The sequence below is a fragment of the Trachemys scripta genome, chromosome 2, assembly GCF_013100865.1.
Source record: "Trachemys scripta elegans isolate TJP31775 chromosome 2, CAS_Tse_1.0, whole genome shotgun sequence".
NCBI lineage: Eukaryota > Metazoa > Chordata > Testudines > Emydidae > Trachemys > Trachemys scripta.
Genome location: NC_048299.1, coordinates 83,992,738 through 84,007,252, shown reverse-complemented (window position 1 = coordinate 84,007,252; position 14,515 = coordinate 83,992,738). Strand labels below are relative to the sequence as shown.

General features: G+C 38.9%; 1 protein-coding gene across 3 annotated transcripts in view; it reads right to left on the bottom strand.

Annotated features, from left to right (window-relative positions):
* Window positions 1-2,823: 2,823 nt before the first annotated feature.
* Window positions 2,824-14,515, bottom strand: part of GOLGA4 (golgin A4) — a 116,669-nt gene continuing 104,977 nt past the window's right edge. For 2 of the 3 annotated variants that reach the window (XM_034761124.1, XM_034761126.1), the window contains 3 exons: window positions 7,816-7,902; window positions 5,653-5,716; window positions 2,824-3,564 (listed from right to left, as the gene is read on the bottom strand). In XM_034761124.1, the coding sequence (XP_034617015.1) occupies window positions 5,687-5,716; window positions 7,816-7,902 (117 nt within the window). In that variant the 3' untranslated portion in view covers window positions 2,824-3,564; window positions 5,653-5,686. The remainder of the gene's footprint in view (window positions 3,565-5,652; window positions 5,717-7,815; window positions 7,903-14,515) is intronic. The other variant, XM_034761125.1, reaches the window with a different exon arrangement.

Sequence of the window (14,515 nt, the reverse complement as noted above, 5' to 3'; positions counted from 1 at the left end):
TATAAACTCAAACTGTATCAGAGTCTTGTGCTTAACACCATTTCTATTACCATTATGCTAAGAAATAGCTGTCTGATGAGTGAAGAATTATAGAACTTTTTTTAAGCTTTTCAAAAATAGTGAATTTTGGGAGCATTTTTGTTTCCTCTGTAAATAATTGAGAGTTGGATGGTAATTATGTAATACGTAATATGTAATTAAAAAAAAAATAAGATCACTTAAGATGTGATAGCAACGGAGGTTAGAAAAAAAGAATTAATGTATTTGCTCCAAACTGTAGTAATGTTGTTTCAATAGTATATTGACTATCAATTTCAGGTCAGTTCACTGCACTCGAATCATGGTTGACAAATAACTGCCCTGATGTAGTATCTTGTGAGAAAGGGTGGGGGGAAATGTGATCAAAGCCTCATGAAAAATGTCCAGATGGTGAAGAATGAGACAAGACACTGGAAAATACAAGTGGTTATAAACTTCAGTGTCAGGGTAATAGGCTGTTAATGCATTTAATTTCCCATGGCATAAGATGTATACCTTATATGGAAACCTAAGCTTGAATTGTGTATTTTAAACTTTTTGTAATGGTATTGATAGCAAAATTATACAGACCCCTAGAAGGCCAGCCAAGAAAGAATAGAACATACATTGTACAGATCCACACGTACAAATCTGAAACCTGTTCAAGGTTACTGATGAGCAGCAGCCAATATTCTGGAGGACAAGATTCCCATACACAATACAGAACATACAGTAGAGAAAGCCAAAAAAGACTCTTAAAAGAGAAACTACTAAAATGAATATTTCTGTGAGAAAGTATCAAGCATATCATATACAGTCAAAGAAGGAAAAGCTTATAAAGAACAAAGGGAAGCAGCAGTGTAGTCAGAGAGTCTATTGGTAACAGAAGAGTTGGAGATATTTGACTTTGGGTGTTTGAGTATCAGAGATTTACCACAGCAAACAACATGGAAATACTCTTCTATTCATGTCATGTTTGATTGTTCAGGATCAAAAGAGAAGGATTCAAGAGCTCTTCTGGACACCACTAGCTATCTAAGCATGTATAATAGTGAACATTATGGAATGATCTCTGCTGTTTTCCTAATTGCACTAGGGTACAAAATTTTGAAGATGAACTGAATGCAAAGTGCATTTCTTGCAACTAAACACCGCATAACAGGGTCTCCTTCTACCTGCAAACATTTTGCCATCGATTTCTTTAGTTGAATAAGAATCCTCAGTAATATCGTTCAAGGCTATTAAAAGGACTACCCAACTTCAGAAAACACTGCGAGGATGTTTTTAAATGTTTCGTTTAACCCTGAAAATCACTTGTCAAAACCAAACCAATGAGGGACTGATCTTCTCTCTCCTTCATTTGTTTGTAACATAGAAATGTGTCTGGGTATTCTAGGTTTTTATTTCATAGGTAGGGTATGCATCTATGTTTCTAAAGTCAGACTCTCAGATGAGATTAAAACAGGTCCTCTGACAACTTGAGGTCATTAAATATCTCATAGTATTTTCCCACAGATTTAATATTCAAAGGATTTTGGCTTAATTCCAACTGTGGGTAATTACATTCTGCCCTACAAAAATGCCCCCAAGGTGAAAAAAGCCACTTTTCATTTTCTCTCCTAAACTACTGCACTATGTTGTTTATGTTGGAAAGCATGCACTGAGTCCCACCATGTGCGTGAGAATTACACATTTTCCGCATGACTCATGAACAATGAAGCTACGAGACCACCCCAAACTGATGCCATTAAAATCCTCCTTCTACCCCATCATTTATTCTGTATGTTATTTCTATTATGATAGTGCCAAGGAGCCCCAGCCATGGACCAGGACCCACAGTGGTAGGTGCTGTATGATGTGTTTTACAGAAATATTTTAGAAATGTTTTAGGCAGTATACAAAATTATTGGTTTACTCTACGTGTAAAATTAGAATTCTTTAATTACTGTGTGTCCAGCTATACAAGCCTTGAAGTGAAAGTAAAAAACGAAGTTTTTAGAAAATAACTTTTCCTTATATAAAGTCTAATATGTCAGTCTAACAGGGCTTCCAACGTGCATCTTGTATTGCTGGCATTCTATATGGCAGCTGTCAAGTACGGTTTAAATCTCTTTTTTTTTGTAGTCTTGATGCATTACAAGCAATCAGCTCTTACCCACTGTTGGTACAGGACTGAGGAGTGTCCCATCTTGGACCATGGTGCAAATACTGCTCTAGCAAGTAAAATGGTATGTATCTTATAATGATGGTGAGCTAAAAAACAAATAAAAATCTGAAGTTACCTACATGCATGGAATGTTAGAGGTAATCCTGGCAGAGAGAAACTAACTGGCACAGTACAGATGAGAATTATTCCCACAACTATAAACACTTGGGATGGGGAACTGGGGGTTCACCTTCATCCGGATCTACAGTACTGTGCCTGATACCCCTATAAATAGAGGACAATTGATCTTTACCCATATGGGGATACTTGGATGTGGGTTTAGAGGATCAAGACCCTTTTTGAATTCCAATAACCATATTGGTATAACAAAATATACCAAGTGACTCCCTCGCTTTCCAGTTCATCATGTTTTCTATGTCTGTCATTGAGGATATGATCCTCCAAAGATTTATGCATTGGAGTGGCCCCATTAACTACTTACATGCCTGAAGTTAAATGAGTCTTCGCAGGATCATGGCCTTAGATTGTAAACATTCCAAGCAAACGTTGCCTTATGGTCTTTTCGGTGGTCAAGTACGAAGTGGCTCCTCCTCATAAAAATATGTATAATATAAAAAAAATACACACAATTCCAAAACTGTATAGTAAATAAAACTTTATTTCATCTCAGCTCCTGCCAGATTAGCATTGCCAGTCACAGATCAGCATATGATACAGTTATGTATTAATTATTTACAATTTACAGTAGTGTATTTCTTCTCCAGAAAATATAAGTACAAAAGCTAAGAGTAAATAAATGAGGTACTAAAATTTGGATTTATTGTAAGCAAAAGCTTAAAGAAATAGCCTTTAGCAAACAATCAAAAGATCAAATTGGAAGAAAATATTCAAACAAATTGCCTAATTCACCAGGAATCACCCACTAACTGCTACCCACCCAAAAATGTATTGCACAATTCATTCAGTCAAGAAATCAAAAATAAATAGAAGATACAAACCGTTAAGTTCAACTCTTAAAAACACCCAGTGAAACCTGTACTGAGATACAAGAGTGGGGCGAAGTCTTTCTAGGTTACAGTCTTTTTTCTCCCCTTTAAAAAAATAACCTTTAACATAAAATAGAAGACAGTATTCAATATGAGGAGAAAAAAGACTCCTCACCAGATAACCACTGATTAGCATCTCTTCTCAAGGCAGTTTTAACTATATTCACGGTCCAAAGTGTGTGTTGATTTTTTCTGTCCTGCTGCTCCATCTGGGACCCTGAATAATAGTTTTTCCTCTGTTCTCAACGGAGAACAGAGATATGAATGTATTTCTAAGCAGCATTGTCATAAGACCTTACTATCACAATTTCTTCAAGATGGTCGTAGCCATGACTAGGGAAGAAAAAAAAAAAAAAAAGGCCAGTAAATGAATGTTACATTGTGAAGAGAAAATTACAAGCACTTTTAGTATTTAAATCAATCAATCAGGAGAGCAATTGAATCTGATTGCTGGAGAAAAGCAATAGGAGACAGAAAGAACTTGGATTTGAGGTCAGGCTGAATGACTTGACTTATTCTGTGATCTTGGGCAAGTAATTCAATTTCTATATTTTTCAGACAACACAACTGAAGCTGAGTAAAAGAGTAAGATCTCACTGGAAACTACATACTGCATCTGAGCATCATGCCTAGTTAAGTAAAATACAAAACTGAATTTTAGAATGAGACAAAATGTTATTCCCCCTTCTTTCCTATCAAGGCCTCTAGTTAAAATGACAGGAAAGTAACAATACCCCAACTCAAAACAATTCCTGCCTTGGCCAATCATAGACATAAATCCCTTGTACCTAATCAAGAAGTGAATACCTCACATTTGCAATGCAGTCAGCATCAGCTTGATCATAAGTTGCTTAGAGGCAAGAATGTCATATTTGAGGTCAATAAACTGCCATAATCCACTAAAGCTTTGCAAAACTAGGACAGCACAATTTACTCTTGCAATGAGATTTTACTAGATTATACAAGATTTACATGCACAGGCCTCATTTACGTTAGTAAAATGACCTGTTGCTGACACCATGGTCAGTATCAAGCCCCTTCTTTGCGCCTCCTAAATGATGCTGAAAACTGTTTTACTGATAGAAAGGACAAAACCTTTTTTCAATAGGGCACTGAAAGAGTAACAGGGATTACATCTCAATCATACTTTCTATAATGGTGTTGAAATTAGTTTCACCTTGTCGATACTGACCCTTCAACCATTTTCAGCCATGGCAAAGGAAAAGTCTGTTGACGCTAATATCCCAGAAAAGTAAGGACCAGACGACAGACAGACATTCCAGATATTGGGCTTAGAATGCAACATTTAAGAGAGTATGAAATAATGATAAGAGTAGAAACTTTAAGGACTGGTAGAGAGGAACAGATTTCCCTCTTTATCAGATATATTTTGCATCTAAGTTTTGTCTAGTTTTAGTTTTAAGGGAGAAAAAAAAATTAAGGCAAGCTCAACATGTCCCACAGAATTTGTTTTGAAATATTATTCATTTTCAATCAGAATGCTAATCACATTAGATTATGTAGAATGTAATGACTATTTACTTCCATCTCCTATTACTGTGGATCATTATTGTTTTAATTTTTACCTTGAGTGGTCTGATACAGCCTTTTCATTGTAAGCCAACCCAGCCACTTGGTCTCTAACACTAGAGTTATTTGTGCACAGGTTCATTAATGAAGCCAAACTAATTTGTAACAAAGTGTAAATATTGTGATGTCCCCAATCAAAAAGGTCTTTCCTCCCCATCTCTGCTTTGTCATCTTGTTACTACCAACCCATGACTCTGAACCAGCAAAATATTAAAGCATGTGCTGAACTTTAAGTAGGTTTGAAGTCTAATTTGAAGCCAACTTGAAGTTAAGCACTTGCATAAGTGCCTTACTGGATCAGGGCCCATGTATGCAATATTTCATTTTAAGTATTTTATTAAATTATGATCCCTTTTGATTTTTATATGGCATTAGGATCCATTTTAAGCATGAAAGTAAGTGAGCATATTCCAGTAATTTGACTTACCTATTTGCTTATTCAAATAAGAAGCACAAATAGAATAAAGCCAAGTTAAATATATTTTGTATTACAGGCTATTTGATTAAGAATCTTTTTCTACTCCCTTTTGACATATCTGAGGTTTGTACAGCTCTGAATCAGTATTTGAAAAGATGCAAACTGTCCTCAGATCAGAAAATAAATTAATCTTGAAACTGAGGCTTACTTCTTACAAACTTAGCTTTGTAAAGCAAAATAAGATAAACAGTTAGTTTAGGGGTATATTACAAGCTTGTCTTGCAAAGAGCATTCAGTAATTTTGAACAAAACCAGGGAGGAGAGAAAGAAAAATCTAGCAGAAGGATAATGAAGTGCATGCTATAGATTTGACCTTCAAATAAAACACAATACACATATTAGGCTTCACTCACCCACATGCTAACTAAGCACAGACTGATGGAATATTCAGAAGATACCACTGCGAGGTGAGGTAAACTACAAAGCCAGGAAGAAAACACCTTATTGGAATATTTTATTAATAGCACAAATTTGAGCTCAGTGGACATCGTGTGCTTATATATGAGGCTGAGAGGATTAGACAGAAACAACACTCTGAAGTAAATACTAATATACCAAGGTCAATATCCCAAGTCAATTTATCTGTGATTTGTTTTTAAACTTTCAAGAGAAACTCTTAGATATATGCCCATTGTATAGGTAAGGGAAAGACTGGGCACTAAAATGGTAAATAAAACTGACAAGTATCCTTAATTTACTACAATGTAAATGTGTTTTATTTCAGTAGCAAAACAAGTTGACAATTTATACTTTTATAATCTGTAAATATTTCAGGCAAAAGTTAATAGGAATATCAGATTGTTCCTTATCAGACTAATCAACGCATTCCTGACTTGTTTAAAAAATATATATAAATTTATGCTTTAATTTAGACAATTTATACCACTAGAAAGGAAATGTAAGTATTTAATAAATGTTTTTCAAATACCACCACCAGTCTATTATGAAATAGGGAGAAGCCCTACATCAACTGATTATTAATATAATATGCTTGGATAGTTTAGTCTAATCCCAGCAGCCTAAATCTGTTCATCTCTTACACACAAGTACATCAAAAAGTTTAGTAAACATCTAAATAGGTGCTACTCCAGGCAGAGTAATAAGCTAATAAAAAGAACAACAAACTGGTTAGAAATGTTTAATTTTGAAGGCTTGGGAGGTGGTTAAAAAGGTAATGGTTATTTCTTTTAATATCTGATTAAATTACCTTTGAAGACAAGCATGTTGCTAATCATTTCAGAGAACAGAGTGCAGATACTTTCAGTGCAAGGACTGCTTAGCTGGGACAGGAAGTTACACTCTTTTTGTTTTACGAGTTTAAATAAATATTTGGAGATTGGGATGGACTGGCCAAGAGCCTGGACTGGAATAGAATACTTATCAATACCAATGTTGCTTTTACAGTATAGTTTCCTTCAAACAAAATACTTTCAACACCCCTTATAACAAAAATCTATAATTTTGCTTGTTGTGTTCAACTCTATGTTAACAGTAACTGAAGATTTTTTTAAAGTTTGCTTCAAAGAGATCAATGTTGTTTGTGTGGTTTCGTAAAGTGAAACAAACAACTACCTAAAATAATAATCTTATCTGCCTCTAAAATGATCAGAGATAGCCAAGACCAGTAGGGAGGGAAGGAGAGAAGAAACAAGACCAATAGGGGAAGTACAAGCTACAATAAACTCTTAACTATTTATTTTACTGGCCCACAAAAACATGAATAATCCTACTGAGTTCAGATATTGTGTTTCACCGCCATTCAATTAATAAAATGCCTTTTACACTTATAAAATAATGATCGTGCAAAGAGTGCTTTTTCTGATTAGCACTGTATCTTGCTTCCCTCAGAGCATAAAGTACTCTGCTCCTGGTCTTGCATTTCATCTACTTGGAAATCTTTTTGTAAAGCAAAGCACCCCTCTATTCCTTAAATAACTGAAAATCTAGCCCTGAGGAACTATTAAAGACACTAGTATAATACGAGTTCCTTTCTGTCCCTCCCAAAATCTAGACTTCTCTATGCTCACATGACATATCCAATATTGGGAGAGCAGAGCAGGCTTTCAATATTTGTTGTCAATTTAAAAAAGGCATTCTACTCTACATCAAGGATGCAGCTATACTGGCTATATTCAGCACTCTTCCCCTCTGTTGTTCTAGGGGAAAGCTCTATCAGCAGAACTGCTATTGTACACACTAAGCAAAGCCAAGTAGGCACAGGAGTTGTTACCATTTTTGCTTTTAGTAAGGATAGATGGCACAGTGGCAAAAATGCCTGCACATTGGCTACAGTGCTCCCATTGTCAATACCACCAGTGGAACTGCTCCAGTACTAGACCAATGGTGGGACATATTAGTGGAGACAAAGCCCTTACTTTTTTCTTTTGTCATAAATTCAAGCCTACTTCTACAATGGGAAATTCTCCTGAGGAAGGGAGGGACGTTAAACAACCAAGTTTCACCCACCTATGTCTAGCAGCCCATGTTCATATATCCAGTCTACTTATAAGGCTTACCAATGGTCGAGCGTCTTCTCGTTCTAAGATCTTCTGCGTTTGGTCGGCTGGGAACTTCAGCACTGTGGTTATAACCTTTGCCATTGTCTAAAGAAAAAAGTTAATGGTCTGTAAGTAACTTAACATGCATAAGAAAAGATTAAACTGCTGTTTAACAGTTACAAATGTATTCATTTATCAAAGTTCTGTATGTTTTTAGTAATGTCAATGGAAGCTATTGCAAAAAAAGTCAGACATGCACATTAGTTTCACATCTCATTTGCTTGACAGATGGCATATTATGTGAATTTTATGGAAGATTCTTCAGTTTATATTATCACAAACTGCAATATAAGCTCTATAGTTAGCACAAAGCTCAAACACATTAACCTCTTTCATAAAATGGCGCTACTGACTACTGTTGCAAAAGATTCAACCCTTCCTGAGATTTCTTCCTATAAACTATCTAATCTGTATGTCACTACAAAATACACTTTTTTAGTCACATGAAATAATGCTCTACAGCTCAACTGCATTCACATCAGCCTGACATCTTGTAAAACAAATCCAGACAAATAAGCTACTGCACTAGCAGGTTCCAAGATTAACAGCAGAACTTCATTTGTGGAAACATTATTGGCAGGTGTGTAGTATGCTGCACTGATACAGCAAAGTTCTCTGACATCCTCTTATGAAAGGAGTCGTAAGTAGAAAGCATTATTATTATTGTTAATTTAACCTATAACAATATCTGTATGAGGTAGGTATAAGAATTACCTCTATTTTGTATGTGGAAAACAAAACAGAAAAAGGTCATATCAATAGTTACACATTAGGTGGCAGAGGCAGGATTACAACTCTCATTTGAATGTTTTAGCCACCAACATGCTCCCACCTGAAATAGGACCAACGCTTCCATTTTCATTTTGGTCAGCAACAATAGAAGGTAAGGGGGAAGAAGGTGCAGTAACATGGATGAATATAGGTGGTCAGGTGGTTGCACAGGAAATCTCAGGTGCTTTCCCACATGCTGCAACAGCTGTAGGTACAGCTCTAACAGAATGTGCTATAAGAGTCATACTTGCAGCTCTTACACAATGCAGTGGTGACAAGGTTGCTGCCCATCTCCTGCTATTGTTTCCCACCAGCTAATTTCTCTTGTCAAACCCCTCATTCTCCACTTAGGACTGAAAGATCACAAAGCAATGAACTCGGAATGTACACCCACACTCACAGGATAGCTACCTCTGAAGCCCGCACTATTAATTTCAACAGGACACAATGGTATGCACAAATAAGTTAAAAAAATATACATGCATTGCAAATACATATATGTATTTTCATGTAGTATGTGCCAACTCAAACAAACATTCTTAAAACCTTCATTCTTGAAAATGTATGTTTTGTAATTTATCACTAGCATTGCCTTGAAATTCTTCAAGTTCTTGCAGTCACAAGGGAGATTTAGAAATAAAATTATTTCAGGTCCAAATGATTGCAAACATCGTGAATGAAACTTACAAGCATTTTGGAATTTAAGACTATATGCTTTACAAAGTGTTTACCGGATTATGCCTTTATTATCTTGATTATATTTTTCTAGAAAAATCCAGGTGAAGCATAATAATAATCCCTACCTTTCATATACTCACATACATAGTAATAAGTTCTAATAAAAGAGCTGATCGTTTACATTCCTACTTACTGCCAATTCTTTCAAGGAGTATAGATATTTCTTAAAGATACCAAGGCACTCTATAATTTGAACAATATTGCTGCTCACAAGCAGAACCCACAAATTTCACCGCAAAGCTGCATATAACTGTCCCATGCTGTCACACAATTCACTATTTGTTACTACATGATTCAGTATGATTGCCAAGGCTATCCACCTCCCATGCTTAAGCGTATAAGCCAGTAACAGCGAAAAATGTGTCTAGGTTCCCTGAGAGCTCTGCATACATTTAACTAATTCAGAAATATAGGCTGGAAATCAACAAAATCTGGAATTATTATGACAGACCACCCTTCCATTTCAATATTTACAAAGCTGCCTATGTAACCAACACATGAACTGCACACATCAGAGGCAGACAAACAACACACAGATTGGCAATTTGACTCTAGAACAGACTCCAAATTGTATAATGGAATTGTGAGTCTCAGCATCCGTAAAAGCAATGCCCTAGGATCAGTGGTTTTCAAACTGTGGGTCACGACTCAGTACTTGGTCGTGGAATGTAAGGCACTGGGTCGCGGCGGCTCTGGTCAGCATTGGTGGTGCTGCCCAGCTAAGGCAAGTTAGTCCCTACCTGTTCTGACACCGCGCTGCATCCCGGAAGTGGCCATCAGCAGGTCCGGTTCCTAGGAGAGGGGAGGGCACGGGGCTCCGTGCGCTGCCCCGAGCACTGGCTCCGCACTCCCATTCGCCAGTTCCCAGCCAACGCGAGCTGGGGGTGGGGGTGACTGGTGTCTGCGGGCAAGAGCCGTGCACAGCCGCTTGCGTGCCTCCGTGTAGGAGCTGGATCTGCTGCTGGCTGCTTCCAGGGAGGGCCGGCTACAGGGTTTTGGCCGCCCCAAGCAGCCAAAAAAAAAAAAAAAAAAAAAAGCCGATCGCGATCTGTGGCGGCAATTCGGCGGGAGGTCCTTCGCTCCGAGCAGGAGTGAGGGACCGTCCGCCGAATTGCCGCCCAACAGCTGGACCTGCCGCCATTCTCCGAAGTGGTTGCCCCAAGCAGCTGCTTGTTAAGCTGGTGCCTGGAGCCGGCCCTGCTTCCAGGGAGCAGCGCAGTCCGTGGTGCCAGGACAGGCGGGAAGCCTGCCTCTGCACCCCGGCTGTGCTGCTGACCGGGAGCCACCGGAGGTAAGCCCACACCCCAATCCCCTGCCCGGAGCACCCTCCAGCACCCCAAACTCCTCATCCCTGGCCCCACCCCAGAGCCTCCTCCCATACCCTGAACCCCTCATTCCTGGCCTCACCCCACAGCCCTCACCCCCGCAGCCCAACCCTATGCCCCTGCCCAGAGCCCCTCCCACAACCCAAACCTCTTATCCCCAGCTCTGTTGGGTCGTGGGCGTCAACCATTTTCTTCAACTGGGTCACCAGAAAAAAAAAGTTTTAAAACCACTGCTCTAGATTTCTGTAAGAACTGGGTTTTTACCGTGCTTGACAAACAAAATGTCAACACAATGTCCTAAAGATGCAGTATAAGTATACTTGGTTAATTCAGCAAAAAGAATGAGGAGTCCTTGTGGCACCTTAGAAACTAACAAATTTATTTGGGCATAAGTTTCATGGGCTAAAACCCACTTCATCGGGTTTTAGCCCACGAAAGCTTATGCTCAAATAAATTTGTTAGTCTCTAAGGTGCCACAAGTACTCCTTGTTCTTTTTGGTTAATTCAGTTATTCACATGATGGTTAAGAACATTATTTTACTGCACCATAGAGTGTGCTATGCATCTCAGAGTACAAATAAACTTAACAAGGTGTGTTCCCAGAAAAACGTACACTGTAATTTCACGACACAGTAAAGAGGCACCAGATTAAGTAGGGTAGGAAGACAGTTAAATTACATTGGTTACTCAAAGGTGTGTGTAGTGTGACTGAACAATTTATTTTTGTAGTTTTGAACAAGTGCCGTACAAGCCCATTCGTTTATAAGCTGACCCCCAAGATGGATAAGTAAAAATAGAAAATTTTTATAACCCATTCATAACCCTGCCCTATAATTCAGGGGTCAGCAAACTTTGGCTCCCGGGCCATCAGGATAAGCCGCTGGTGGGCCGAGATGGTTTGTTTACCTGGAACGTCTGCAGGCGCGGGTCAGGACAGCAACTGGTAGGAAAAAATTTTTGTGTGGAGAAGCTGGGAGTCAGAGGAATAACTCCTGTGACCACCCCCCACACGACCCCACCCCTAGCCTGGGACCCCCACACTCTCCCCATCCCATCCCTTCCCACCTTATGTGGGGAGAGCCAGGAGAGGATGTCTCTGGCCTGGCTGGAGCTGTTCCAGCAGGCTGGGCAGTGCGGCTGCAGCCTGCTCCGGCAGGCCAAACCAGGTAGCGCGGCCGCAGCTCATTCCAGTGGGCTAGGCCGGGCGGCACGGCAACAGTGTGCTCCAGCAGACTGGGCAGCATGGCCACAGCCTGCTCTGGGGGGCAGGGCCAAGCAGCACGGCTGCAGCCTGCCAGCCCTGGAGCTACAGCTGCTTCGGAGGCGGGGGGAGAGCAGCGTGGCCAGAAACGGAGAGACTGTGGCCCCCCCTCTTCCCTTCTGGCTCTGCCGGCTGTGCTACCTTTCCTTTCTCCCACTGTTGCGGGGAGGGGCTGTGTCCCACCTCTCCCTCTCTATACCTATTCATAAGCCGACCCCCTTCTCTGGTGCTTCCCTTTTTTACTAAAAAAATTCGGCTTATGAACGAGTATATACGGTACTTATAAATATGAAATATACATTATTAAGTATACATATGATATATACATTTATTTATATGAAATAAAATGTCTTAGATAATTCACTTAAGATCCATTTCTATGTTGGTGTTCACAAGGTGGGATTTGACTAGTGGCTTGGCGAACTACTTAGTGGAAGGCATTCCACATAAAGGCATGATATGCAAAAGGTGCATAGGTGGTTATGAGCAAGGTGAGCAATTTGGACACTGGGTAGCATTAGCAAAGTGGTAGTAGGATGCAATGTGGTAAAAGACTAGGCTAATTAAGTAGGCAGGGGGTGTTATGTAGCGCTATGAAAGTAAGCACAATTTGAATGTGGAGCAATGCATAAATTCAAATTAGGGGTGAGCATGATCATATCAATAGGCCAAGAAGATCCTAGCTGCTGTATTATATTTGGGGGGTGGGGAAATGATGGAGGTGACAAATACATCAGAGGAAGAGGAGGTTGCAATAAATAAGATAGGGGATGTCTAGGGCCTGGATGACATTTTACTGTCTGGATACATATAAAAGATTAGATCTTAGAAATGTTGCAGATGAAAGGGAGGTAGGAATTGGATACTGCCTGATATGAAGAGCAGATCAGTCAAAGATGATTCCTGGGTTGCAAGCCTGGGTGACAGGGAGGATGTGATGTTATCAATGGTAACAGAAAAAAGTGAGGAGTGGATTTTGGAGGGAAAGAAAAATTAAATGCTTGGCCATGTTAAATTGCCTGCAAGCCATCCAGAAGCAGCGGTCAAAGAAACCAGGCTGAGACATGGGTTTAGATGGAGGGAAGCCACGCAGGAGTGGGCGAGAGATTTTTATCAGCATCGAGTTCATGACTGACGCAAACTGAGTAGATGAGATATCCTTGCAAACTACATGTACTTTCTGAAGCACAAGGAGGAGACAACTAGAACGTTGCTATGTTTAATGAGAATGTCAGGTTTCATTTGATTTTTACCTTAACAGTCTAATTTTCATGGTTAGCTTTCAAACGCATAAAATAAATCAACCCCATTACTACTGTGATCTGAATTGTTAATGAGGAAAGCATGGGCTGTCTCAGAAATTTATCACTTCTTTAAATTTTGTTTATGTTCTGTTAGTCCTGCTACCTTGATTCTTTGGTGCTAACAGACAACCAAATAACTATGAATACTAAAGAAAGAGCACAATCAGACACTTGCAAAAAGTTGCATTAAAAGGACTCTACAATTTCCCATCACCTATCAAATCTAAAAGTAGCTACCAAATTTTTAAAACCTTTGAAAATGTCTCTCTTCATTCATTTATTTGCATTGAATAAAATGCCTCTCTCCATTAAAATAAAAATACCTTTTTAAGCAAGTTTAAGAGCTAGACATCTGTCTTTACTTCAGTGCAATTTAATTTTCATTTTGGATATGTATACAATCTTAGAAAACCACCTCTAAGATTGGCTTCTAACTCTGTCTTTGGTTGAGAGAGGATGCAACTTTCAGAAGTGTTTTTTTTTTTTTTTTTTTAATGAAGCAACTTGCACCCTGGATGGAAGCCAGACCCTTAAAGTCAATCTACTTTAATGTCTATACAGTAATGCAGATTGCATGTCACATGAGAATGTTGTTCTGACTTCAGATCACAAGTAATATATATGGTTATTCACTTTTACACCCAAAACTTCTGTGGCTTCTTTTCTTCCTAGAAAGATTGCTGAAACTAAGCTTAGCTTTAATGCAGTGGTTCTCAAACTTTCGTACGTGACCCCTTTCACATAGCAAGCCTTTGAGTGTGACCCCCCCTTACAAATTAAAAACATCTTTTTATATATTTAACACCATTATAAATTCTGGAGACAAAGTGGAATTTGGGGTGGAGGCTGACAGCTCACGACCCCCCATGTAATAGCCTTGACACTCCCCAGTTTGAGAACCCCAGCTTTAATGTGTTACTACTACCAAACTACTCAGATTGAAATTGCAAAGTCCCAATTTAAGTATAGTGATATTTTGGACACTTAACAAGAAACAGTTTTAATCAGTAACACAGAACTGGAGCCTTACTAAATATAGTTTAACATTAAAATTAGTCTAGAGATGTTTCAAATTAGACTTCATTGAATGCAGGCATGTTACTCAAATTGCAGGATTTTTGTCTGGTGCTGTCTCAAAGCTACGCTGTGCTTGTTTGTTACATGTCACAACCATGCCCATTACATCCAACAATAAACTTTAGAACAAATATGATTCATTTAGAATTCTAATGAAATACTGAGAGCTGTAGTGCTTAACA